At 62.4% G+C, this 22,765-nt stretch overlaps 2 protein-coding genes across 3 annotated transcripts in view; one reads left to right on the forward strand and one right to left on the reverse strand.

Moving 5' to 3' along the window:
• The window catches only part of FADS2 (fatty acid desaturase 2), a 33,831-nt gene extending 30,869 nt beyond the window's left edge, over positions 1-2,962 (forward strand). For both annotated transcript variants that reach the window (XM_045485513.1, XM_045485514.1), the window contains 4 exons: positions 4-100; positions 318-397; positions 783-908; positions 1,153-2,962. In XM_045485513.1, coding sequence (XP_045341469.1) covers positions 4-100; positions 318-397; positions 783-908; positions 1,153-1,204 — 355 coding nt within the window. In that variant the 3' untranslated portion in view covers positions 1,205-2,962. The remainder of the gene's footprint in view (positions 1-3; positions 101-317; positions 398-782; positions 909-1,152) is intronic.
• Positions 2,963-7,512: 4,550 nt separating this feature from the next.
• Positions 7,513-21,094, reverse strand: FADS3 (fatty acid desaturase 3). The gene is made up of 12 exons (XM_045485522.1): positions 20,677-21,094; positions 13,071-13,181; positions 12,309-12,506; positions 11,842-11,943; positions 11,597-11,719; positions 11,236-11,296; positions 10,608-10,684; positions 10,063-10,160; positions 9,566-9,662; positions 9,390-9,469; positions 9,039-9,164; positions 7,513-7,869 (listed from the first exon to the last, which is right to left on the reverse strand). Exons 1-12 carry the CDS (start codon positions 20,881-20,883, stop codon positions 7,818-7,820), a joined length of 1,332 nt encoding a protein of 443 aa, XP_045341478.1. The 5' UTR covers positions 20,884-21,094; the 3' UTR covers positions 7,513-7,817.
• Between the last annotated feature and the right edge of the window lie 1,671 nt (positions 21,095-22,765).

A 22,765-nucleotide genomic window follows, 5' to 3' on the forward strand; every position in this document is an offset into this window, starting at 1 on the left:
CAGGTTCCTGGAGAGCCACTGGTTTGTGTGGGTCACGCAGATGAACCACATCGTCATGGAGATCGACTGTGAGCCTTACCGTGACTGGTTCAGCAGCCAGGTGAGGGCAGTGGAGCTGGTCGCCGGGGCCCCACGGCGTGTGCGGGTCCATTTCCCGGCCTCCAGAACTTGGCTGCCCCGCGCGCCCGGTGGGAGGGCTGAGGTCTCTAGGCAGGGTCGTGCGAGAGGGAGGGGTGGGCCTCGGGGGGGGGGGGGGAAGGAGGTGAAGCCCTCATTCTCCCTTCCGCTCCTGGCCTCTCGCCCCCTCCCCTCTGCAGCTGGCTGCCACCTGCAACGTGGAACAGTCCTTGTTCAATGACTGGTTCAGCGGGCACCTCAACTTCCAGATCGAGCACCAGTGAGCGCGGGCGGGCAGGCGGGCCGGCGGGGAAGGTGGGTGGCACAGGGAGGAGGCCACCAGCCCCATTCGGGCTCGGGCAGCACCTCGGGGCGACCTCTCTCCCTCAGCCTGGCCAGGCTGCCTCCAGAGCACCGAGCTCTGCAGCTGAGGTCAGGGAGGGGCTCACTCTGCACCGGGGACGGCCACCCCTCACGTGTGGCCCAAGCTTTGTGATTCGAGAGCTTGTACCGGTGGCCTCCCTTGATCCTGTAAGCCTACAGGGCAGGGGGATCGATCCCTTTGCTGACAGGGGAGCTGAGGCCCAGCTGGGCCCCACCGCCCGAGTGCCGGCTCCTCTGGGGGCACAGCGGGAGAGCCCTCACCCTGGCCCTGCTCCCCCCAGCCTCTTCCCCACCATGCCCCGGCACAACTTCCACAAGGTGGCCCCGCTGGTGAAGTCTCTGTGCGCCAAGCACGGCATTAAGTACCAGGAGAAGCCACTGCTGAGGGCCCTGCAGGACATCATCAGGTAAGGGGGGAGGCCACGGGTGCTGGGGCCCAGGGCCGAGACCAGCTGTTGACAGCTGGGGACTGACAACAGCAAGGGGGCCGCGCCCTGCCAGAGCGGGCGTCCCCACCAGGCCACCTCCCTGATGAGGGATGGCCTGGCTTCTCTCTGGGCTGGCTGAGGACCTTCCCTTTGTCCTTCCTAGGTGGGGGGGGGGGGGGGACCCCGCCCCTCCTGGGCCCTGACTGTCCCCTCCTCCTCCCAGGTCCCTGAAGAAGTCCGGGCAGCTGTGGCTGGACGCGTACCTCCACAAATGAAGCCTTTGGGGCGCCCACGGGGAAGGGGGAGCAGGTGGGAGTGCTGGCCACGGGGTGGGGGGGGTGGGCTTTTGTTCCGAGGGGTGTCCGCGAGGCCGGGGTACACGCTGGCCCACAGACCCCATTTTTGGTCTTTCTCTCGTTTTCCCTCTCCTCTTTCCCTTCGCTTCTCGCCCTCATGGGGCTGCCCTCTTGTCAGGCGGCCCCTCCCCCTCTCCTCCCCGCCCCCAACCCCAGGAGCAGAGAGAGGTGCTCCGTCCCAGCCCCCACCTCCTGCCCCTAAACTTCTGTCGGGCCAGAGGTCCACAGATGTGGCCCGCGACACACCCGCCTCCCCAGCCTTGCTGCCTGGCCTCTGGGCCTCACGCCTCCTTTTCTGCCTCAGATGCTCTTGGGGTCCGTGGGGCGGGGTCCTCACGGGGCGCGATGCTCTCCCCGGCCCTGCAGGCCCCGCCGCCTGTGTCAGCCGGTGTCAGGGAGCCCGTGTCCTCCTCGTTCCCGTCTCCCGCCCAGCCCACGCTGGGACCACCGGTGCTCGGGGCCTCCCTGCCGGTGCCACCTCTCTCCGGATGTCCAGGGTCCTGGCCCACCTCCCGACTGCCTTTGCCTGAGCAGCGCAGCCAGCTCAGACCCCCCGGGGCCCCAGGAAGTGTCCTCGCCCCTCCGGTGCCCTCTGACCCAGGGCTTGTGCTGTTCCACCCCGACGACGTCTTCCCAGCCGCACGGCCTGTGACCTCGGGTCCCAGGGAGCAGTCCTGAAGGTGGGCTCAGCGGAGACCCGTGGCCAGGTCAGGCAGGTCCTGCCTTGCGCCCCGCCCACCCTCTTCGGTCTGGGAGACCTAAGATTCTGGAGCTATCGACCCCTTCTCCAAAGTGCTCCCTCACCTGCCAGGCAGCTCCAGACCGTCTCTCCGCTTGGCCAAGTGGCCTCGGGCCTTTCCAGCTGCAGGAGGGCGCCCGAGGGAGGCCTCATGCGGCCCCTCCCCCGAGTTGGGGCTGCCAGTGTGGACATGCTCACACTGTCCTCCGCTGTCCCATCTTCTGGTGTTTTTAACCTTTTGTTATACGGTACATTCTGACAGGCGGGTGGCAGCAGGGCTGGGCCTTGTGACAACTTTTACCACCTGCCCCTCACCGCCTCCCCAGGCCCCGCAGTCGGCTGAGCCGGGCTCACTCACTCAGCCCACGGTGGCCCTGACTGCGGGGGGCTGCTGGGGCCGCTGCTGTCGTCGAGGGGGCAGTGGGGGCACAGAGGGAGGCAGTCCCAGAGGAGGTGACCCTGAGCAGCTGGGTGGGGGCGGGGGTTGGTGCAGGGGGAGGGGGGGGACTGGGAGGGAGGTCTAATGAGGGCCGAGTAAACACTGCAACTAGGCGTTTGGGGCTGGAGGCCAGGTGGCCGAGGGGATGGGAAGTGAGAGGGAGGAGGCCTCCGGCCTGGGGCATTCGGAAATCTAACCCACTAACCAATATTTAGCGTCAGGGGAGGGGAGCGGAAGCAAGCTCAAAGTGGGGGCCTTTGGGGGAAGGCTGTAGTCCCCCAGCTCTGGCCAGCCAGGGGGGGACCAGCCTCTAGTGTGACAAACCTCCGGCTTGCCATGGCAGCGTGGGCCCGAGGCCCCCTCACTGAGAACGCGAGGCCCAAGGAGCTGTCCCTCCCCCAGAGACAGAATGGACCCATAGGGAACTGATCTTAATTTTTACCATGTTGTTTCCCTGCTCCCCCTACATTTTTTGGAAATAAAAGTAATTTTATTCTCACTTTCTTGATCCGCGGATGACTTTATGAGTGTTAATGCTGGGCAGGGTGTCGGGATTGGAGGAAGGGGCTTTGCAATCAGGGTCCGGGGCACCAGGGAGGAGGCTCGTGCTGACACAGGCAGCCTTTTCCCTGTCCCCTCCCCAACTGCAGTCACCCCACCTCCGCCCCCTGCTGCCTCTGTTCTGGAGAGAACTTCTCTCCCCTCCCCTTAAGTGCATTCACACAAACCCAACTCCAGACGTGGCCACCGGAGCCACAGGAGACTTTCTGGAAGGTCTCTGGAGGGCAGCAAGGAGGAGCTGCCCGAGCCCACCTTCCTGCCATCCCCATCTCTGTCCCCAGTTTATCCTCAGACCAGCTGTCTGCCCAAAACCTCACCAGTCAACTGGCTTCTGCCAGACTCCCTTCTCCCCATTTCCTGGCCGGTGCACAGAGCCCCGGGGGCAAAGAAACTCTCAGAAGGGGCTTTGGAAAGTCCTGGAGACCTACGCTTCCATCTTGTGGTCCGTGCCGTGGCTCATTGGGTCCCCACAACCTGGGGAGACAGCCATGCCATCTCAGTCCAGGGCCACCAGCTCAGAGGCAATGGCAGAGACTGAGTCCCACGCCTGGGAAAAGTCCAAAGGGATGTGCCAGGGGCCCTTGCTCAGTTTGCCTCCCCTGCTGTTCTGCTCCCCCGCTTCTGGGCGGGCTCAGTTGGCAGGTCAAGCCAGGCGTGCCAGGAAAGGGCCAGGAAGTTCAGCACAGCCAGCACCTCAGGGGGCTCCCCATTTAGCCTTGCATCTCCTAGCAGGGCTGGGGAGGGCTCCAGAGTAGACCCTCGTCCCCCTCTTGCTTTCCCCATGACTTCAGTATAGCCAGCAGTGACAGCCAGGTGTCCCGAGTGGGGTGTGTGTATGTCCCCAGTGGGTGCAGGGACACTGCAGTAGGACCCAGGATTGCAGAAGGAGGCCTGAGCCAGGAGGCAGAGACCCACCGAGTGGCCTTGGGGGAGTCCTTTGCCCCTAATCTCTGGGCCACATTTGTCTATTGAAGGCACCGGGTGCAAGCCCTTGCCCTGGCCCTTCTGGGAGACCCTTTAGAGGCTCTTGAGGCTGAAAGACCGTGAGGAACACACTTCTTATCCCTCTCACCTGGGCCTGTGTTCCACCTCCTGCCTAGGCTGGGTGTGGTCCCCTGTGTCCCGGGTGGCCCTACCACCCCACTGGCCGGAAGCCCAGGACTCATCACCTGTGACAGCCTGGCTCCTGGGGAAGGGGAGAGTGGTGGTGGGGTGGGAGTGGGGGGCGGCTGATGGGCTAGGTGGACGCTGGGGCTACCAGGGCACCCGCTAAACCTCGGCTCAGGTCAGTGGGCATTTGGATCTTCTCTGTGACTCCTTCCCACCACACCGTCCTTGACCTGAAGTATTACCCTTGGGGCAAGAAGCTGGGGACGCCCATACCTGCTCTCTGCCTAATTGCTTCTCCTGTCCCCGGACCTGGCAGAGAGAATCATGGGGGTCGGATCCCCACCCCCTGCCAAAGTCATGACACCCTCACATTCAAGGCCCTGAGTGATGATAAGACTGGAAGCTTCCATTCACAGGTGAGGCTGGGACGGGAAGGGAAGGGCCTGACCTGAGGCCACTTGGTGACAACAGCTGGGTCCCTGCTCCTCACCCAGCACTCTGCCTGGGCATCTTCTTCGCTTCCTTGAGGGAAAGGCTGTCTCCCAGAACAAGGCACCTCCCCACCACCCCCCCCCACCCCCGACACACACACCATGTCAAATGCCAGTCCACTCCCGAGAGGCCAGGCAGCTGTCTAGGGGGGACAGCAGGCCGAGTCCTTGCGGAGAGGAGAGCACACTCCCAGCAAGGTGGCCACCCTGATGAAAAGTATCAGTTTGCTGGGTGGCCCGGGCACGTGCAGGGTGCCAGGCCCCGGAGGAAGGGTCAGCAGAGCAGCCCGGCCTGTGCCTGCTCCTCGAGCCCCAGAGGTGGTCAGTGCCCTGACAAGTTCCTTAGGCCTCTGGTGGGACCCTCAGAAACCCTCTTGGCCCACTGGGAGGAGAGAGGAGGCCTTTGGTGACAAGGGGCAGGGCAGAGGCGGCAGCCCTGGGCCCGGATGGCCCTTGGAGCCATCGGCCACTGCTCATGAGACACGGTGCTTTGGACCAATCAGGACTCCTCAGCTGTCCCAGCCGCACCATCCCCAGAGAGGTGCGCCCCTCTGGACAGGACATAACTTCTCAAAGAATCCTTGCTCTGACAGCTGACACGCGGAAATGATAGGCTGTGGACCCCAGGAGTGCCCACAACCACTTGCGAAGAAATTGAAGCCCCTGGGGCGCCTGCGTGGCTCAGTCAGTTAAGCATCCCAGTTAAGCATCAAGTTCAGGTCACGATCTTGCAGTTCGTGAGTTCAAGCCCCACATCAGGCTCTGTGCTGACAGCTCAGAGCCTGGAGCCTGCTTCGGATTCTGTGTCTCTCTCTCTCTCTCTCTCTGCCCCTCCCCTGCCTCTCTCAAAAATAAACAAACATTTAAAAAAAATTTTTTTCTTTTTTTTAGATAAGAGACTGAGGCCCGGAGAGGTCTGGAGATCTGGAGCTCTCTTGGCCGCATCTGACATTTCTAACCAGACTGGCCCAAGCATACACACAAGGGGCCACCTAGCATGCTAGCATTTGAAGGCCACGTCTCTATGGTCCTCTGCCATTATAAATGTGTTTCTTTGTATTCTGAAGGCATTTAGCTCTTTCTTCCAAATTCAAGGGCCAGTACCCAGGAGAATTAGTGACAGGTCCTGAGAGCTTGGAAAGGACCAAGCAGAAGAGGCGGCCAGGTGCTCTAGGACGTGTCAAGGGAAGGGGAGTGTGGGGAAGACCAGTGAAAGACAGTGACCTGTCCTGTCCCAAAGGAGTCCGTTCATAACTGGGACCAGCCATTCCCAACATCACAGGCAGGCAGGGCAGATGGTAAAGCAGAGATACGGGGTTTCTTGGAGGCTCCGCCAAGGCCCTTCCTTCCTTCCTTTTACAAACCTAGCCCACGCTCCCTACGTTTTTGTTCCATGACTGCATAAGACATCTGATAAGGGGGAGCTCAGCCCAGGAGAGGGGTGATGACCTATCCCCAGAGGTTCTAGCATGGGGGACAGAGTGGAACAAGGATAAGGATGACCCGCCAGTGAAGGATTTCAGGCAATGAGGAGAGATGGGTGGCTACTTGAGGCCAGGCGTGTTCCCAAAGCGTCCTTGGAGGAGGAGGTCCTTAGGCCACCACCCATTTGCAGGCGGAGAGCACTCCCCACGGCCACCACCAGGGGCAGCATGGAGCGTGGCCTGCCCCACAATGGTGCAGATACTCTGGATGCCCCTAGGTGGCGTTGCAGGCTCAGCCTTCCCCAAGGTGGGGACTGCTGCCCTCAGGTCTGTCCCTCCGAGCCACTGCAGGAAATGCAGCGATTGTACAGGGGATGGAGGGAATGCCATCCCGGGGCCCACATGGCACCGCTCAGACAGCCACGGGCTGTCCCAGGTCAGGGCAGGTGGGGCCCCAGGGTGTAGGGCTTTGTGCATAAAACTTTTTACATTTCAGAGGCCTGTTGCCAAGCCCTATGCAAAGAGCCTTCCATACAGCATCCCTTTTGTCTTCCGTCCCCCTCGGGGATCATACTACCGCTCAGAGAGGTTGAATAACTTCCACAAGGTCACGCAGCTCTGAGTCCAGGCAGAGGTGGGACTAGTCCCCTGGCTTACGGGACTCCGGAGGAGAGGAGGGTGGGAGCTGCATGGGGTGTGGATCAGGGTGGGGCCGGGCGGTCCTGGGAAAGGCCTGAACGAGACCCCCAGCACATGTGCCCCTTCCACCTCCCGGAAGAGAACCCAGTCCAGGGCAATGGGGGCCTTGACAAAGCGAGGGGCAATCCTGTGGCTGGTGGGGAGAACTCCCCGTTCCCACTCCAGAAAAGGCCTCAGAGAAAACCTAGCTCAGCACTTTGCTTTCTTTAAGCTGCTTCCAGCAGGCAAGCGCCGGGTCCCAGGAAGGCATGGGAGAAACCCAGGGTCCCCTCCCGCGGGCCACTGAACACAGTCAAGCTGCACCCCCGCCAGCATGATGCTGGGTGCAAATGCTAACACTGGCAGGTGGCCCTAGGAAGCTTCTCCCCACAGAAGCTTTGGGAGGCCAGTGCAGGGTGGGGGGGGGGGGTGGGGGGGGAGGAACATCCTGGCTTCCCCTTCCTGTGCTGGGTGGGAGGGGGGCGCCTGCAGACGTGGCCTGAGCCCTGGTCTGCCAGACCGGCTCCTGTCCCACCTTGCAGAGGAGCAAAGCGAGTGAACCCAACGTGACAGCCACAGGTTGCTGGTGAGTGGGTGAAAGGACAGGAAGGGAGGGACCCTCACAGAGACCCGAGCCTGGGCCAGCTGCCAGCTTCCTGACCCAGGGCCACCAGTCCCTCCCCCCGACCCCCTGCCCCCCCAGCACCCTGATGGCCCAAGTGGCCTAAACTCCTCTCAGGAAGTCCAGCTCCAAGATTCTTGCAGATTTAATACTCCACCGTTTGTCTGTGTTTGTTTTTATATAAAAATAACCGTTTTCCCTAAATTTTTGCTCTAGGAAAACATGCCATGCTGTGTGGCTTTATGTACTATCCCCCTAGCCCTGGTCCTGTTTGGCCAAGAGCCATGGCCTTAGGGCTGCCAAGCAGACAGGTGAGGGGGGTGGTGAGGTGAGGACAGCAGATCCAGAAGGGTGGGCAGGGCCCCCTAGGCCAGGTGGGGGTGGGGTGGGGGTGGGGGTGGCGGTGGGGCAGAGTGGTCAAGCCTGCCTGGGCCGGCTTGGTGGTCGCTGGGGCCCTGGGTGCCGCCTTCACTGGTGGAGGTAGGCTTCCAGCCAGATGTCGCCAGACTTCTTCAGGGACCTAGGAGGCAGAGGTGGGGTGGGTGTCTCCTCTCACCCCTCCCCCAAGACAGTCCTCCGCACGTCCCCTTCCCCTGGGCCAGGCAGCTGGGGTGGGGGAGCAGAAGGGGAGACTCGGGGAGGGGGCTACACTCTCATCAACTGGAGCAGAATCTAGACCTCGGGTCGGGGGAGACCAAGGCCGGGCAGCAGCCAGCACGGGCCTGTCCCTCTCTCTTTGGTCTCCTTCTGCGAGGCCCTGCGACCCTGGAGCCCGTGTGTAAGGCACGGAGGCTGCCCACCAGGAGCCCGATGACAGGCAGAGGAGCCAGAAATATCAACCACTCGCGAGGAACCCCTGAGCCAGCTCTTCTAATGGGACCCTGCCCGGTGGCAGGGGCTCGGACGACGGGGCTTGGAAGGGTCATGAAGGGGAAGCAGCAAGAGTTCAAACACCAGCATAGAAGGAAGGGCCTGCAAGCAAAGGGAACGGCACGTGCAGAGCGCAGAGGTGGAAGAGCTCTGGCTGGGGGAATCTGACCTCCGCTCCCCACTGCCAAGGCCACCTCCATTGTCCCTCACCCAGAGGCTACAGGGACCCCTGCATTGCTTCTTGCTTCAAATCGAGCCCCATTGGTGCACTCCCGGTCGGGGCGTCCCGGTCCCGCGTGTCCCTCCTCCACTCACACCGGCACACGCCTGCCTCACGGCCTTTGCACTGCTGTTCCCGTGCCCCAGATGCTCTTCCCCCCGATGTCACCACTGCCAACCCTCTGCCCCCCTCCCTGTCTCTGCTTCCATGCGACCTTCTCAATACCACCTACCCTGCCACCCTACGAAAACTCACAAGTCCCCTCTCCTGCTCCTACTCTTAGGTTTTATGGTTCCATTTCGCCAAAGCATACGTTCTCTTCCCACAGTTTCTGTAATTTACTTAGTTTAACTGGTTTCCGGATCTGCTAGGCAGGGATCTCGGCCTGTTTTGCTCACTGATGTTATCTATAGCCCTCAGGACAGGGTCTGGGCCCATGGCAGAGGCTGCCCTAAGCCCCGGCAGTGTGAAAGAGCCCCGGGAAGGGAGGGCAGGCACAAGCTGAGGACCTAAAGGTGGATCAGACAGGCCTTGAATGCCAGCTCTTGGGCTCAGAGAGCCAGGTACCCAGGAAGGGGCGCTGAGCGGGGGATCCTTACCCAACGATGTCCACCAGGGCGGTGAGAAAGGGCTTCACCTCGTAGTTGAGGCCGTGCTTGGCACACAGCGCCTTGACCAGCGGGGCCACCCTACGGTAGTTGTGCCTTGGCATCGTGGGGAAGAGGCTGGTGGGGAGAGCGTGTGCCGGCACCTGAGGTGACGGGTGACGGAGGGGGCCCCCACCCCACCCCACCCATCGCCACCCCGGCCCCCCCCCCCCCCCCCCGTTCACCACCTCTCCCCAGCCTCCAGGGAGTCCCGGGCTTATGTCCTGGCCTCCCTGGGGAAAGACTAGACACAGGGGCCCCTCATCAGCTCCTGGGCTCAGGACTCACTCCCACCCCACTCACTGGTGCTCGATCTGGAAGTTGAGGTGCCCGCTGAACCAGTCGATGAAGAGCGAAGGCTCCACATTGCAGGTGGCTGCCAGCTGGCGGAAGTGGGCGGGGCACAGGTGAGGGAGGCGGGCATGGGGGCCCCCACCCCCCTCACTGGGTCCCTGCCCGGGCCCACCCCTGCTGCCCACCTGAGAGCTGGCCCAGTCCCGGTGCTTCTCATGGCCGATCTCCTTGGGGATGTGGTTCATCTGCGTGATCCACACGAACCAGTGGCTCTCCAGGACCCTGTGAGGGGAGCTCAGGCACTGCCCATGTCCAGCTCACCCCCTGCACCAGACCCGGGCCTTGGCTTCCTCGTCTGCACCATGGGATCACGGGACCCCTTTCCCAGTGGTGTTTAAAGAGGCTGAGCAAAGCAGGGTCCATCGCCAGGCAGAGCTCGGAGCAGCCCTGCTCACGAGGGCGGACATCCATGGGGCTGCTTATAAGCCAGGCCACTTCCTGCAGACCCACTGTCCCTGGGGTCCTGTCACTCGTGTTTCCCAACAACCCAGGGAGGCTGCACTGCTGTCCCCATCCTGCAGATGGGGAAATGGAGGCTCTGACACTGGAGGGCTGGGGTCAGGGTCCCCTGCTGCCTGTGTGTGGCCTCCCCACCTCCCTGCCATCCCGAATCTGGCCATACCTGACAGCGACGAAGAGGAGCAGCGCCCCAGGAACGCCGTAGAAGGGGATGTAGCACAGGAAGAAGCGGGAATAGAAGCTGGCAGCCCAGAGCAAGTCCTGCAGAGGAGGGTGGAGGAGGGCAGAGGCCCCCGAGGCAGCCGGGAAAGGGAGCTGGGGTCATCCGCCCCTTCAGCCTGATGTGCCTCGGAGCCCCGGACGGGTCACTACCCCTCTCTGGGCCTCTGTCTTCTCAGCTACGTAAAGGGACAGGATCCTTGCCCTGCTGGCCTCATGGAGGAGTGTGCAATGGGGGAACCCCTCCCTGGGGACAAGTGCCTGGCAGAGCCGGCCCAGGGGCCCCCCACCCCCAGGGAGGGCGCCCCGACCGGGAGAGCACCGCGCGCCTCGCACACACCCGCACAAGTACACACGCATCACAGCGGCACGCGCGCGCACACGCGTGTGCACCCGTCTGCATTCGCGGATGGGGCCGCCCCCTCGTGCCCCACGTCCCGCCACCACAACTGCATCCCCTGGGGGGGCCTGCGCAGAGCCCCCACTCACCATCCACCGCATGCACACCAGCATGTACGCCAGATTCTCCACTTCGAAGTTCACCAGGGTGAGCAGCGGCGGGCCGACTGCGAGGGGCACAGGAGGGCTCAGGAGCAGGGCAGGGGTGCCAGGCGGGCCAGGCCGAGGGAGTCAGGGAGCGGGGCGGCGCTGACATCCCGGGAATGCCCGTGGGGCCTGGTGCCGGTCCCATCCGGCCGGCTGACCCTGCGTCACCCGCGTGGCCTCGGCCACCCATCTTCCCTTGGCCTCCGAGCCTCCCCGGGCTGGCCCTCGCCCCACCGCCTCCGTGTTCCTCCTGAGGAGGCCAGCCTCCCACGTCCCCTTAAATCTTCATCCTGGCCACCCCGACAACCCCCCGGGGCCCTAGGGCTCCAGGCCACTCTGGCGTGCGTGCGTGCAGGAAGGAATCCTGAAAACCCCGGGGCAGGGCCGGGTAGAGTGGGCCCAGGCTGCAGGCCGGGGCCAGCAGGGCTGGGAGAGGTGTGCCGGCGCCATACTGAGGGGGTTTGAACAGGTCCGCCCCTGGCCCGGGGAGGGGGTGGGAGCAGGCAGGGGCAGACAGGTCCTGGCCCCCCGGGCTGTGCCCCCACCTCCAGGAGGACCGAGGGACACTCACTCAGGAAAAAGTACAGATGCTGATGGTTGTAGGGCAAGTATCTGTGCTTCTTCCTGCCGTACTGCAGAGGAGACAGCCAGGGCTGGGGTCAGGGGGCAAGGGCAACCCCGGGTTCTAGCAGGTGGGCCCTTCACCCCCGGCAGGCTGGGAGGCGGGGCAGGGGTGCCCTTTGGGTAGGGACTCCGCGTGGAGTGACAGCGGGGGGGGGGCTCGGTCACAGTGACTCAGCGGCTACCGCAGATGGGAAAATGGAGGCTCTGACGACGGACGGCTGTGGCCAGGGTCCCCTGCCGCCTGCCTGTGACCTCTCCGCCTCCCTGCCTGAGGCCCAGACGAGTGAGTCCACATCCTTCCCGCACACCTCGACCGACGACTCCCCCAGGAGGAAGACGGGCGCTACGGTCACATCCGGGTCTTTGTGGAAGATGTTGGGCTTGGCGTGGTGCTGGAAATGGCGGAAGTTCCACCAGTGGGCAGAGAAGCCCTGCAAGGGACAAGGGGGGCTCTGAGGGCGGGGGCCAGGTGCCTGACCGCGTGGGTGGACCCGGCGGGGCACCCACCCCCAGCTCAGCCCCACGGCTGCCCACCACCCACCCCCACCCTCACCTTCAGCTGTCCCATCACAAACTGCTGGGCCAGGTGGTTCCACTGGGACTTCCGGAAGACGGAGGTATGGCCCAGGTCATGCTGCAGACACCAACACTGAGCCTGGGGAGGGGAGCAGGGTCAGGAGCCGGTGGGAAGGGGCCCCAGGGTGCCCTCCCCACTCACAGGACGCGGCCGCCGCTCATGCTACATCTTAAGACCCTGTGGGCCAACTCCCCCTTTTAACAGATGAGGGCAACTGAGTCTCGGGAGGTCTACAGGCTTGCCAGTCTGTCATGGAGACTTCTGGTTCCCCGCCCTGAGCTTCCACGGCTCATTTAAAATGCAGCTTGACCTACAGATACAGCCGTCACGGGGCCTCTGGCCGGTCATTCATTCACTCAGCAGGTATGTCCAGAGTGTCCCCACGGGCCGGGCCCCACGTCTACTGGGCAGTTCGGGTGGCGGCAAAAGAATGCTGGAGTCACCTGGGAGGTGGCCAGGACAAGGGCGGCGAGGGTGCTGGGCACCCAGCCCGGGCCGAGGAGGTAGATGGTGAGCCAGGCGAGCACCTCCATGGCCAGGATGTGGCCCAGCAAGAGAGCGAAGAAGGTGGGCTTGGCCTCAAACAACTTCATGTCCTCAGCTGCCTGGCGCAGGGCTCGGAAGTCCTCAACCAGCTGGGCCTGCCACGGCCGAGTGGCTGGTCAGCTATGGAAGCGGCCCTCCCCTCCCCCCCTCCCCCCGGGTTGTCCCCGGGAGCCCCCAACAGCGAGCCACGCTGCAGCCACTCCCAGTGTCAGGCCCAAGGGGTACAGCCCAAGAGATGGAGGGGCGAGAGCACCGGCGTGGGGTCTGAGCTGGGGAGCCAGCTGGTGGCAGGGGCTCACCCCGCCAGAGGTGTGGGCACACAAGAAGCAGAGAAAGGCAGAGCTGGGAAAACCCTTAGAGCCCAGTGCTTCAAAACCCTCAGTGTCGATGGGGATGCTGGACCCAGAGCAGGAAGGGGCTTGCCTTCAGCAAGAAGGGAAATGGAACATGGCAAATGCCGGCCCAGCCAGACCCGGGCCTGGGGCTCCTGCGGGCCTCCTACAGCTCTACCTTCGGCTGCTGCCCGGGAAGGGAAGGCAAACCCAGCCCAGGACCCGGGTCCCCCCTGGAGTAATGTGGATGGCGTTGCTACCGGCGATGCTCCCCACCCCTCCAGGCCCCCGCACTGGGGGCTTAGCCTCCACCAGGGCCCCGCTCACATTCTGGGGTCCATCCTGGCTGGGCTCCTCCGGGGCCAGCTCTCCAATCAGCAGGGGCTGCAGGAACTTGCGCACGAAATCGAGGTCCTGGTGGAAGGCGTGGAAGGCATCCTGAAGGAGAGCAGACAGTCAGGCGGACGGAGGGGCAGATAGAGACGGGGTAGAAAGCAGAGCAGACAGACGGAGAAGCAGCTGGTTGTTCAGGGGTCATAAAAAGAGGGCCAAATGGGTCAGCCTTGCCCATTAGCCCTTCCTGGTCCTCCCTAGGCCCTGGGTGCCCGCCTGGTCCTGCCCAGGCCCTGGGTGCCCTGCCGGGTCCTCCCCGGGCCCTGAATGCCCTGCTGGGTTGTCCCCAGGCCCTGGATGCCCTGCCAGGTCCTCCTCAGGCCCTGGGTGCCCCAGGCCCCAGCTGCTTCCCCCAGCACAGGGCACCCTTCTCCAAAAATCAGTCCAGGGCCACACAGACTGGGTTCTCAGGTTTGCAAGGAAGATACATGGTTCAACTCGTTTGATTTTAAAAGCAGACGTGGAAACGATGGGTTTTACAAAAAAAAAAAAAAAAAAATCAAATAAATATGGAACATTCCTGTGATTCTCTGGAACAGGTGGGGGTGGGGATGGGGTGCAATGCAACAGGGGTTGGAAAGTCGAGAAAGACAAAGCGCTGGGGTCAGGGACCAGTTAGGAAGTGGCCCAGGCAGCACTGGAGCGTGAGCCAACTCCGATTGCCCAGCCGGGCTCCCTCAGTCTCTCTAATCCGGTCCTGGTGTGCCTGGCTCGTTACCGTTCCCAGCTCTTCAATGGGTCTCTCTCCCTGGACTGTCTCTGAAGGGACTAGTCATCCAGCTGCCTGAACTGTAGAAACACCACGGGGTGGGTGTCCCCTGGGCCTTGGGAAGGTGACTGCGTGCGACCAAAGGAAGCACCTTGGACAAAGGCTGACAACAGGGGCCTCCCGTCGTTCTCTTGCTAGGGAGCCTACCAGAAGCTGGGCCCCTACACTCACTACCGGGACTTCCCCACAGTCCTGGGAGGAGGAAGCACTTTAGGCCCCTCCGGGCCCCCACCCCCCACCCCCCACCCAGGGGCACCACCTGCAGGATCCACCTGAGCGGTCCCCTTTCCTGTTGTCTGCTCTCTTGCTGGCCCAGGGCAGCCCAGAGAGCTGGGGGCTGGGAGGGTGCTGTTTCTGCAACAACCTAGACTCCCTCCCTGAGCTCCTAAGAGGGGAGGGGGCTGTGTACTACCGATCTCCCCGCCTCTCCGGGATGACCTTGATGGAGGGGCAGGACATTTGGGAGTAAGGAAGTGTGGGGGAGGCTGGCCCCCACCCCAGGAAGCTGCTGATGGGGTGGGGGGGGGGTACCCCAGGCTCCTGGGGAGCTAGGAGGGAAGGCCGCTCTGGGGCTGGCCGGGCTGACCCCACTCGCTGCGACCTTGAGCGAGTCGACCCTCCAGCTTGGGACTAGACAAAAGAGGGCAAGACTCTGGGGCCTTTCTGGCTCTGGACTTCAGAGCAGTAACTTTTTTTTTTTTTTTTTTTTTTTTTGCCCCTTAATTCACCGCTTTCACCCTTTTTAAGTGTGCAGTGCACACACGGCACTGAGTGTGCTCACATTGCTGGCCATCCATCACCACCGTCCACTTCTAGAACTTTCTTACCTTCCCCAACTAAAACTCTTGTCTTCATGAAACACCAACCCCCCGCCCCCACCCCAGCCCCTGTTAGCCACCACTCACTCTGCTGTCTCTACGAATTGGACCACTGGAGGGACCCCTGATAAGAGGAATCAAACAGATTTGTCCTTTTTTATGCCAGACTAACATGTCACTCAGCATAACGTCTTCAAGCCTCACCCCTATTGTAGCAGGTGTCAGAATTTCCTTCCTTTTTAAGGCTGATGAGCAGGCACTGGGGAGTTTCCGCTGAAACTCCCTTGTGGCACATGGGGCCCACGCGTGCCTGCTGTGGCCACGGCCCCAGGATTTCTTCCTTCCTCTTCCAATCCTTCTCTCCCAGCCCTTCTTCCCTCTGTGTCTTCTGGGACCACCCTAGCACCCAGCAGATCCCCGGGGGGGGTCCAGGGCCAACTTCCTGGATGCTTCTCCCTGGGTCCTGATTCACCCAGGCCAGGCCTGGAGAAGCGCTGATGGACAGGGCCACCCGAGGGCCCTCCAGCCAGGTCTATCTCCTGGTGTGGCAAGGGGAGGTGTGAGCCCCGGAAGGGCTGGCGAGAAAACCCCAGAGCTCGCAGACCAGGCTCCGGCTGATGGGAGGAGATGGGCAGGGCTGTGGCGGGTCCTTGGAAAGCAGGTGGGCTCCCGGGGCTGGTGGGCACCGCTGACCCTATGGTGTTCTCGGCACCAACAAGGTGGGTCGCCGGCCTCAGACCCAAACCTGACGCACCAGCAAATCAGCTCTTGCTGGAATACTTGCTGGGACCAACGGACCAGATCCTCTCTGGGCTACCGCTTAAGGACCCGGGGCCTGGGCAGAAGACTCAGAGAGGTTAAGCCACTTACAAAGAGCACACAGCTCCATTTGATGGCGAGTGGATCAGAACCCAGTCTGACTACAGAACTGGGCTTGTGGCCGCTCCTGGGCCGGGAGGAGGCAGTGGGTCTCCTGTGTGTGTGTGTGGGGGGGGGGGGAAGGTTGTAGTGGGGGGGCCTCACCATGAAGCTGGTCATCATCCCACACAGCCAGGGACCTGGCTGTTTAGCAACTGGACTATAGGGGACAGGAGGGTGGTCCTGGCATTTCTTGGGGCACTGCAGGAGGCCCCACCCCCACCTACCCCTGGTGCACCTGAAAACATCCTCCCTATGATCCTTCCCCACCTAACAAGTGGAAGGTGGCACTCGGGGTCTCTCACGGGGTCTGGGAAGAGAGCTGGGTGAGCCCGCTGGTGGCGGTGACAGGCTACAGTCACAGGAGCGTCCTCAGAGCCTGGCAGGGCAGGGGCTGGATAGCAGGTGTGAGTGAGTGGACACGAGCCAACCATCCACAGCCAACAAGGCAGGGATATGAACCAGTTTGCTGGAACAGAGGCTCGAAGTGGCAGGGGCATCTGCCCAGGTCAGAGCTTGTCATGACAGAGTCGGGATGCGAACCCAAGCAGCTCGGTGATGTCCACGCCCTGCCAGCCCCACCTCGGTCCCTGGAAAGCTCACAGTGGCTCCCGCCCTGCCCCCATAGCCCGACACGAGCCCCGAATAGCAGCCAGTTGAGGGGCGGGAGTGCGGGGCTCAGCGCCAGCCTGCTGAGAACGGAACCTGAACAGCGACTTACGAGCCACAGACAAGATCGCACTCTCCTCCACTCAGTATTTTCGCATTTGTAAATCAGAAACCGCCCGTGCCCATCTCGTGAGGCTGCGGGGAGGACTGAGTCAGTGCAGGCAAAAGTGCACTCAGAAGGGCCCGGCGTCCAGCTCTGGCCGAGGCCCCGCTGGCCTGATGCGCCCTCGTCCCGAGTCCACTCAGACTTAGTGGCCTTGGAGGGTGGGCCTGTAGGCGTGAGGGAGGAGAGTGGAGTCCACCCTGCCGGTCGGGCCCTGGCCAGCCTGAGGCTGGGGAACAGACACACGGGATGGGGAACATTTCTGGTCCCTCCCCTAAAGAATCGGGAAGGTTCCAGCTCAGGAAGGGAATGGAGCGGGGCTGTGGGCGGGGGTGGGGGGGTGGGGGGGCACTCAGGAGGTCTGGGTCTGTCCTTGCTGCCTCCTTAAGCCTTTGTGGAGGAGGCAGCGGCGGGTTGTGACGAGGGGGAGTAGGGGGGTAAGCGTCAAGGGACACCCCAGGAATCCCGCCGCCCCTCCCTCTCGCAGGTGGAAGAGGCAGGAGACCCTGGTGCCCAGCACTCATGCCCTTTACCATCCCCTCCCCACATCATTCCTCATCAGAGCCAGTGGAGAAGCACTATCAGTACATTGTTTTGCAGATGAGGACACTGAGGCACAGCTCCGAACGCGCCAAGCGTCCAACTCACCCACGTGGGCGGGGGCAACTCCAGGACAGACCCTCCCGGGAAGCCACCCGGCCAGCACACACAGTAGGGCTCCTCCCCCCAGCACCCTTGACTTCCCGAGTCAGCGACCCCAAAGGGGCCACACCCACTGACACTTTCTCCACTACCACTCTTCAGTTCCCTCCTCAAGCCCTGGTTCTCCCTAGCTGTTTTCTGCTATACAGAGCAGCGCTTGGGTGCCCTGGGGAGGAAAAGCAGGACCGCCAGGGTGCCCGGCCCACCTCTGTACCATGTTCCTGCCCAGCACTCCCCCGGGAGGGGGGGGGGGGAGCCGGGCACTGTGACTACCCTGGGAAGGGGCCTGAGTGGGTGGGGACATTACAGAAACCACCTACGGAGCCCAGAGAGGTCACACTTCATGGGGAGTGGCTATCAGGCAGCAGGGTTTCCAAGGCAGCCAGCGAGGTGGGAGGAAGCCTGAGCGTGGGCCCTGGGGCCAGGTCATCTGGGTTCATGGCCAGCCCCTCTCTGAGGCCCCACCCTCACTCTGAGGCCTGGGATATGCCTCACTTCCCCCCAGCTGCTACCCAGATACAAGTCCCACCCTCCGAGCCCAAGGACCTGATGCCCTGCCCTTTGAGGGCCCCAAGAAGGTCCCTTTGCATCACCCATATTCAGCCTGTCTCCTCATCTGCAAAATGGGCGAACACTCATACCCGCTTTCTTTCCATCGGTTGTTGTCTGAATGCCACACGATAGCCGCTCTCGCCTTCTGCCCTGGCCATGCCTACGTTTCGGAGCCCAGGTGAATGGCCACCTCTTCTGAGTGACCTTACCTGGGAGAATCATCCCACCATCTCTTCCCTTAGCCTCCTGCCTTTCTCCAGGAAGGCTCTGTCTTCCCTAGGGATCCTTTTAAATGTATATCAGATTCCCCTGGCTTCCCTGCTCTGCCCTCCAAAGATCCCCTTAGAATAAACCAAAGTCCCGCTTCCAAGGACACAGAAGCCCAGCCAACTCCTGTCACCTCCGGACCTCGCTGCCTGCCCCCTCCCAGCCACACCATACCCTCACTGTTCCTTGAGTACCGTCCCACTTCTGAGCTTTTGCTCTAACTTCCTCCTTGAGATGTTTTGTTCGCAGCTGTATCTTCAGAGGTTAGAGCAGAGTTTGGTGGCTAGGACCTGCTCGCTGAATATCTGCCACTGGGTTTACTGATCCAATAATTGCAGAATGAACGAATGGAAAAGCCGGTGAAGTCACAGGGTAGCGTGGGGTTAAGAAGATGGGCTATGGATTCAAACCTCAGACCCACCACTTAATTTCAAGTCACTCTGCTTTTTTGAGCCTCAGTTGTCCCATCTGGAAAGTGGGAAAAACCAGTACTAGTACCTGCCTCCTAGGGGTATCCTGGGGATCAAAAGAGAGCATCCATAAGTCAAGTGCTAAACTTGGAGCCTGGCACAGAGCAAGTACTCAGTACCCAGCCCTGGTATACTTCTGGTCAGCAACAGCCAGGCCTCGCCCCTCCCTGGCTGCCTCCACTAGTCTCAAGCCGCCTATGACTCTTAGAGGAACCTGGCTCGGGGCCCAGAGCACTCTCCCCAGGGTACCCAGTTTTGTATCCCAGGATGGCCACAGGCTGACTTCATGGCACAGGAACTCTGGGAATTTCCTGGCAGGAAGGCTTCTGTTGCCTGGACATGAGAACAGCTGATGGGCGGCTGGGGCTAGTGAGAGATGGCCTCAGGAACACAGCCCCGGCATGACAGCTGCCCCACCCCTACCTGCGCTCCACGGCCTGGAATGGGCGCCTGGGGGCTGGGCCTGACCACACACAGCAGTGGGCCGCTCTATAATCTGCCCATCTGTTTGCAGGACATGCTCACACTTATCAGCCAGCAACGTATACCGACCAGGAAGGACTACGCCATGGGCAGGCCTGGGGCCACAAAGTTGAAAAGGCAGGGTCCTGCCCACAGCTGGCTCACTGTCTGGCCCAGCTCTCCCCTCTTCACAGATGAGGAAACTGAGGCTCAGAGGAGTGACGCCTGGTTCAAGGTCACACAGAGTCTCCACTGGCAGAGCCAGGACCGAGCCCCAGGGAGCACACAGACAGACTGCTTCTCTGGAAATGGGCCACAGACCTTACCAGTGATGAATCAGTGAGAAACCTGCCAGATGGAGGTCTCAGGGTCAAGAGATAAGCGTCTGATGGGGTTTCCCTGTGAGAGGCCCCCCAGCACCGGCCTGGGCACCAGGCAGGAAAGAGCATTGAGAAATGCCCTCTGTCAGCCTTTCCTCTCGCCTGCCTCCATTCTGCCCTTCAGCTCCGAGGTTGAAATAGGCCCCAGCACGCAGCCATAGGATCCCTCCGGGGTGGCGAGGGCACAGCCAGCTGAGGGGGAGGGGCAGCGGCACCCCAACCGCCCCATACCCCGGCAGAAATGCATGCGCGTCCAACCGTGCACACGAATGCGTGCAGCGCTCACGCACATACGGGCCTGTGCCTGGCCACCCACTTGTTGGCCCATAGTCGTCTTCAACTCCATGGCCACCACCCGGCCCGTGGACAAGTCTGTCAGTGTCTAGCCTTTCAGGAGGCTTCTGCCTCTAAACCCTTGGCTTCTTAGGGGGGAAGTGGGGAAGAGGGACCTTTCCCTTAGAGTCTTTGGAGACTGTCCAACCTGGCAGTCCTGGTAAACAGGACCTCCCGGGACAGGACACACTCTTCTGCTGCCGAAAGTTCTGCCACTTAGGGATTCGTCTCCTGGAATCTTGAAGATTCCTGGTACCCGGTGTGGCCCATCTCGAATGTTCGACGGTCAAGGCAGAGCATCATGGTCTCTCCAGACAAGGGATTGCTGGACCACGGGAAGGGGCTGGTGAGGAGGCTCCCCGAACAGGCTGCTCTACCACTGGGCTCCGGCCAGATGCTCCCACTGGACCGGGTCACAACCCTCCTTGGCAAGACATGTCTAGACATGGGCTGGGAAAGGGAAGTCGGGGTTCCCAAGGGTCAGTCTATTCCTGGGGTGACTGTGCTTCCCGAGGAGGCCCACCCAGCCTGGCTGGCAAAGTTCTCCCACGTGCAGCTGCCAGCCCAGGAGAGGTGAGTCACTGCCCCTCAAAGCAGTTTACAGCAGCTCTTGGGAAAGCCACAGACCTCTGGGCACTGCCCAAGCTTTACTGCCCAGCCCCCAGCCTCTGGTGGCACAGCCTTGCCAGTCCCCTGGGGACCCCACCCTACCCCTGGCACTCGGCAGAAGCAACCTGGCCTGGGGGACCCAGAACCGAGAGAAGCTCAGAGCAGCAGGGAGGGCTCACACTTCCGCCGGCTAGTCGGCCATGGCACACCCACCTCTGAGAGCCCCTCACTCCCCCTACAGACCCGCTCCAGCCCAGCCCCCACCCCGTCCATGGCCGGGTGTGCAGGTCCTCCGCGCAGGGACGTGGCCTCCTCAGCCCACATCAGGCCCTGGCTTGTCCATCCCAATTCTGGGTCAGCGAAGAGTATCAAGGGTCAGCGAAGAGTAGAAAGGATGCCAGATCGTGCAAGCAGAGCGGATCGCAGTGCCCACGACCAGGCCCCAGCGAGCTCCAGGCTCCAACCCGGCCAGCGGTGGGCTTCCTTACCGTAGCGTCCTCAGCGCCGTGGTGGCCAATGAGGCGGCTGCCCCCCGGGTGCCGTTGTGCCCAGCGGCTGATGTCGTAGACGCGACGCTCGATGACCAGCCACTTGTCGCCCGGGAGGTTGTGCGGGCGGATCTGCTCCCAGCGGAAGGTGGGCAGCGGCGCCCCCGGCTGCGCGGGCCCCCGGCCGGGCTCCCCGACGTCGCCCATGGCCCCGTGCAAAAGCCCTCGGCCCCCCCGCCCCCTGCCGGTACCTTTCCGAGGTCCGACAGAGACCCCGAGGGGAGCGAGTCGCGTCCCCGGGGGCGTCCTCCGCTGCCACCCGCTCCCCCGCGGCCCCGCCCTGCCGCTGCGGCCGCCGTACGAGCGTGCGCCTGCCCGGCTCCCGGCGCAGGGAACTTTTCCCTCCCTTATAACCGCGCTGACAGCGCTCGCCTCGCCTCCTCCCCTCGCTCGGCCCCGCCGGCCCGCCCCGCGCCCGCTCCAATCCCCGCGCAGCGCCTCGGCCTCCATTGGCTGCGCGGCTCTCCGGGCCGGCGAGGGCGGCGTCTGGGGGGGCCCGCCCCGCCCGCGGGGGCCGCGGCCACCACGCCCGGCGCTGCCGGGGGTGTCGTCCGCTCCCGGCCCCGCGGGTGGGGCGGGGGACACGGGAGAGGGACGGGGACTTTACACCCTCGGCCGGCGCCGCGCGTGCCCTCGGGGCCCAGGTCTGCGCCGGCGGGGCTTGGAACGACAGTCTGCGCACACGGGGTTTCGAGCCACGCGTCCTGGAACGTTAAATCCTGAGCGCACAGAGGTGGGGACGCTACCTCGAGGCGACTGTAAACAGCTTTCCACCAATCGGGGCGCCCCAGCGGCGGGGCGACGAGGCCGCCGTCGGGGCTGAGGATCGTGGCCGGGCCAACCCGCCCCACGCGGGGCCGTCTGCGGGGGCCGTTGGAACTGCAGGGTTGGGATCCCGAAGGGTGGCCGGTGGCGTGGAAGGGGAGAAGGGGGCACCGGAGTCGGGGGCGGGGCGCTGGCATTCACGGGTGCTCTGCTGGATGGCTTGCCTGTTACAGTCCCCTTCCCCCACTTTTGGCTTAAATTCAAGTCCTTTTGAGGGTGTAGGGGGCTCCCCAAGTTACTTTGTAGGGTTTTGTTTTGTTTTGTTTTGTTTTGTTTTGTTTTGTTTTGAGATAAAGACACCTGTTCCTAAAAGCGAAGCGTTCACACTCAACGTGAAATGAAATCAGGCTGAGGTTATGTGGCAGGGTAGCAGATATCAAACTTGACCGCATCAGAATCATGGGAGAGCTTGTCATGACAGGCCGGCTGGGCTCACCTGCAGAGTGGGATTCGGCAGGGCAGGTTTGAGGGCAGAGAACTGCATTTGGAACGGGTTCCAAGGGTGGTGATGCTGATGTGCTGGCTCAGAGAATGCATTTTGAGAACACTGAGGGTATTTCTCTGATAACTTTATTTTTTAATGTTTATGTCTTGAGACACACACACACACACACACACACACACACACACACAGTGTGAGTGGGGGAGGGGCAGAGAGAGAGGGAGGCACAGAATCCAAAGCAGGCTCTAGGCTCTGAGCGGTCAGCACAGAGCCTGACTCGGGGCTCGAACCCACAAACCGTGAGATCATGCCCCCAGCTGAAGTCGCACGGCTGAACTGACTGAGCCGCCTGGGTGCCCCTGATACACTAACTTTTTATCTTGGTTTCACAGTTTGTAGGATATCATGATAGCTGGAATTTGTGGGGCAGGAGGCCAGGCTGCCAAGAAAGGCTGAAGGGGCTTCTGGGTTCTCCTTGGTACCACCAGACCTCTATTCGGTTGCCAGGACAACCGGTCAGGCCTTGCGGTCACTATGGCCCTGGATGGCCTGAGCACCGACTCCTCCTTGAACCGCCTCCCTGAGCATGCGTTGCGTGTTGGGGGCCGGGTGGATAGAGGTGTGTGGCTGGCGGCTGAGGTGGGAGGTGACAGCAGAACCCTACCAGGTTTGCACAGAAACACCAGGATAGCCGGGGCAGGCTCTTAGGAACCTGAAGCTCCCGCACCCAAATCCAGCTGCCCCCCAGGGGCATGGCCCCCC

This window comes from Leopardus geoffroyi, chromosome D1 (assembly GCF_018350155.1).
Source record: "Leopardus geoffroyi isolate Oge1 chromosome D1, O.geoffroyi_Oge1_pat1.0, whole genome shotgun sequence".
NCBI lineage: Eukaryota > Metazoa > Chordata > Mammalia > Carnivora > Felidae > Leopardus > Leopardus geoffroyi.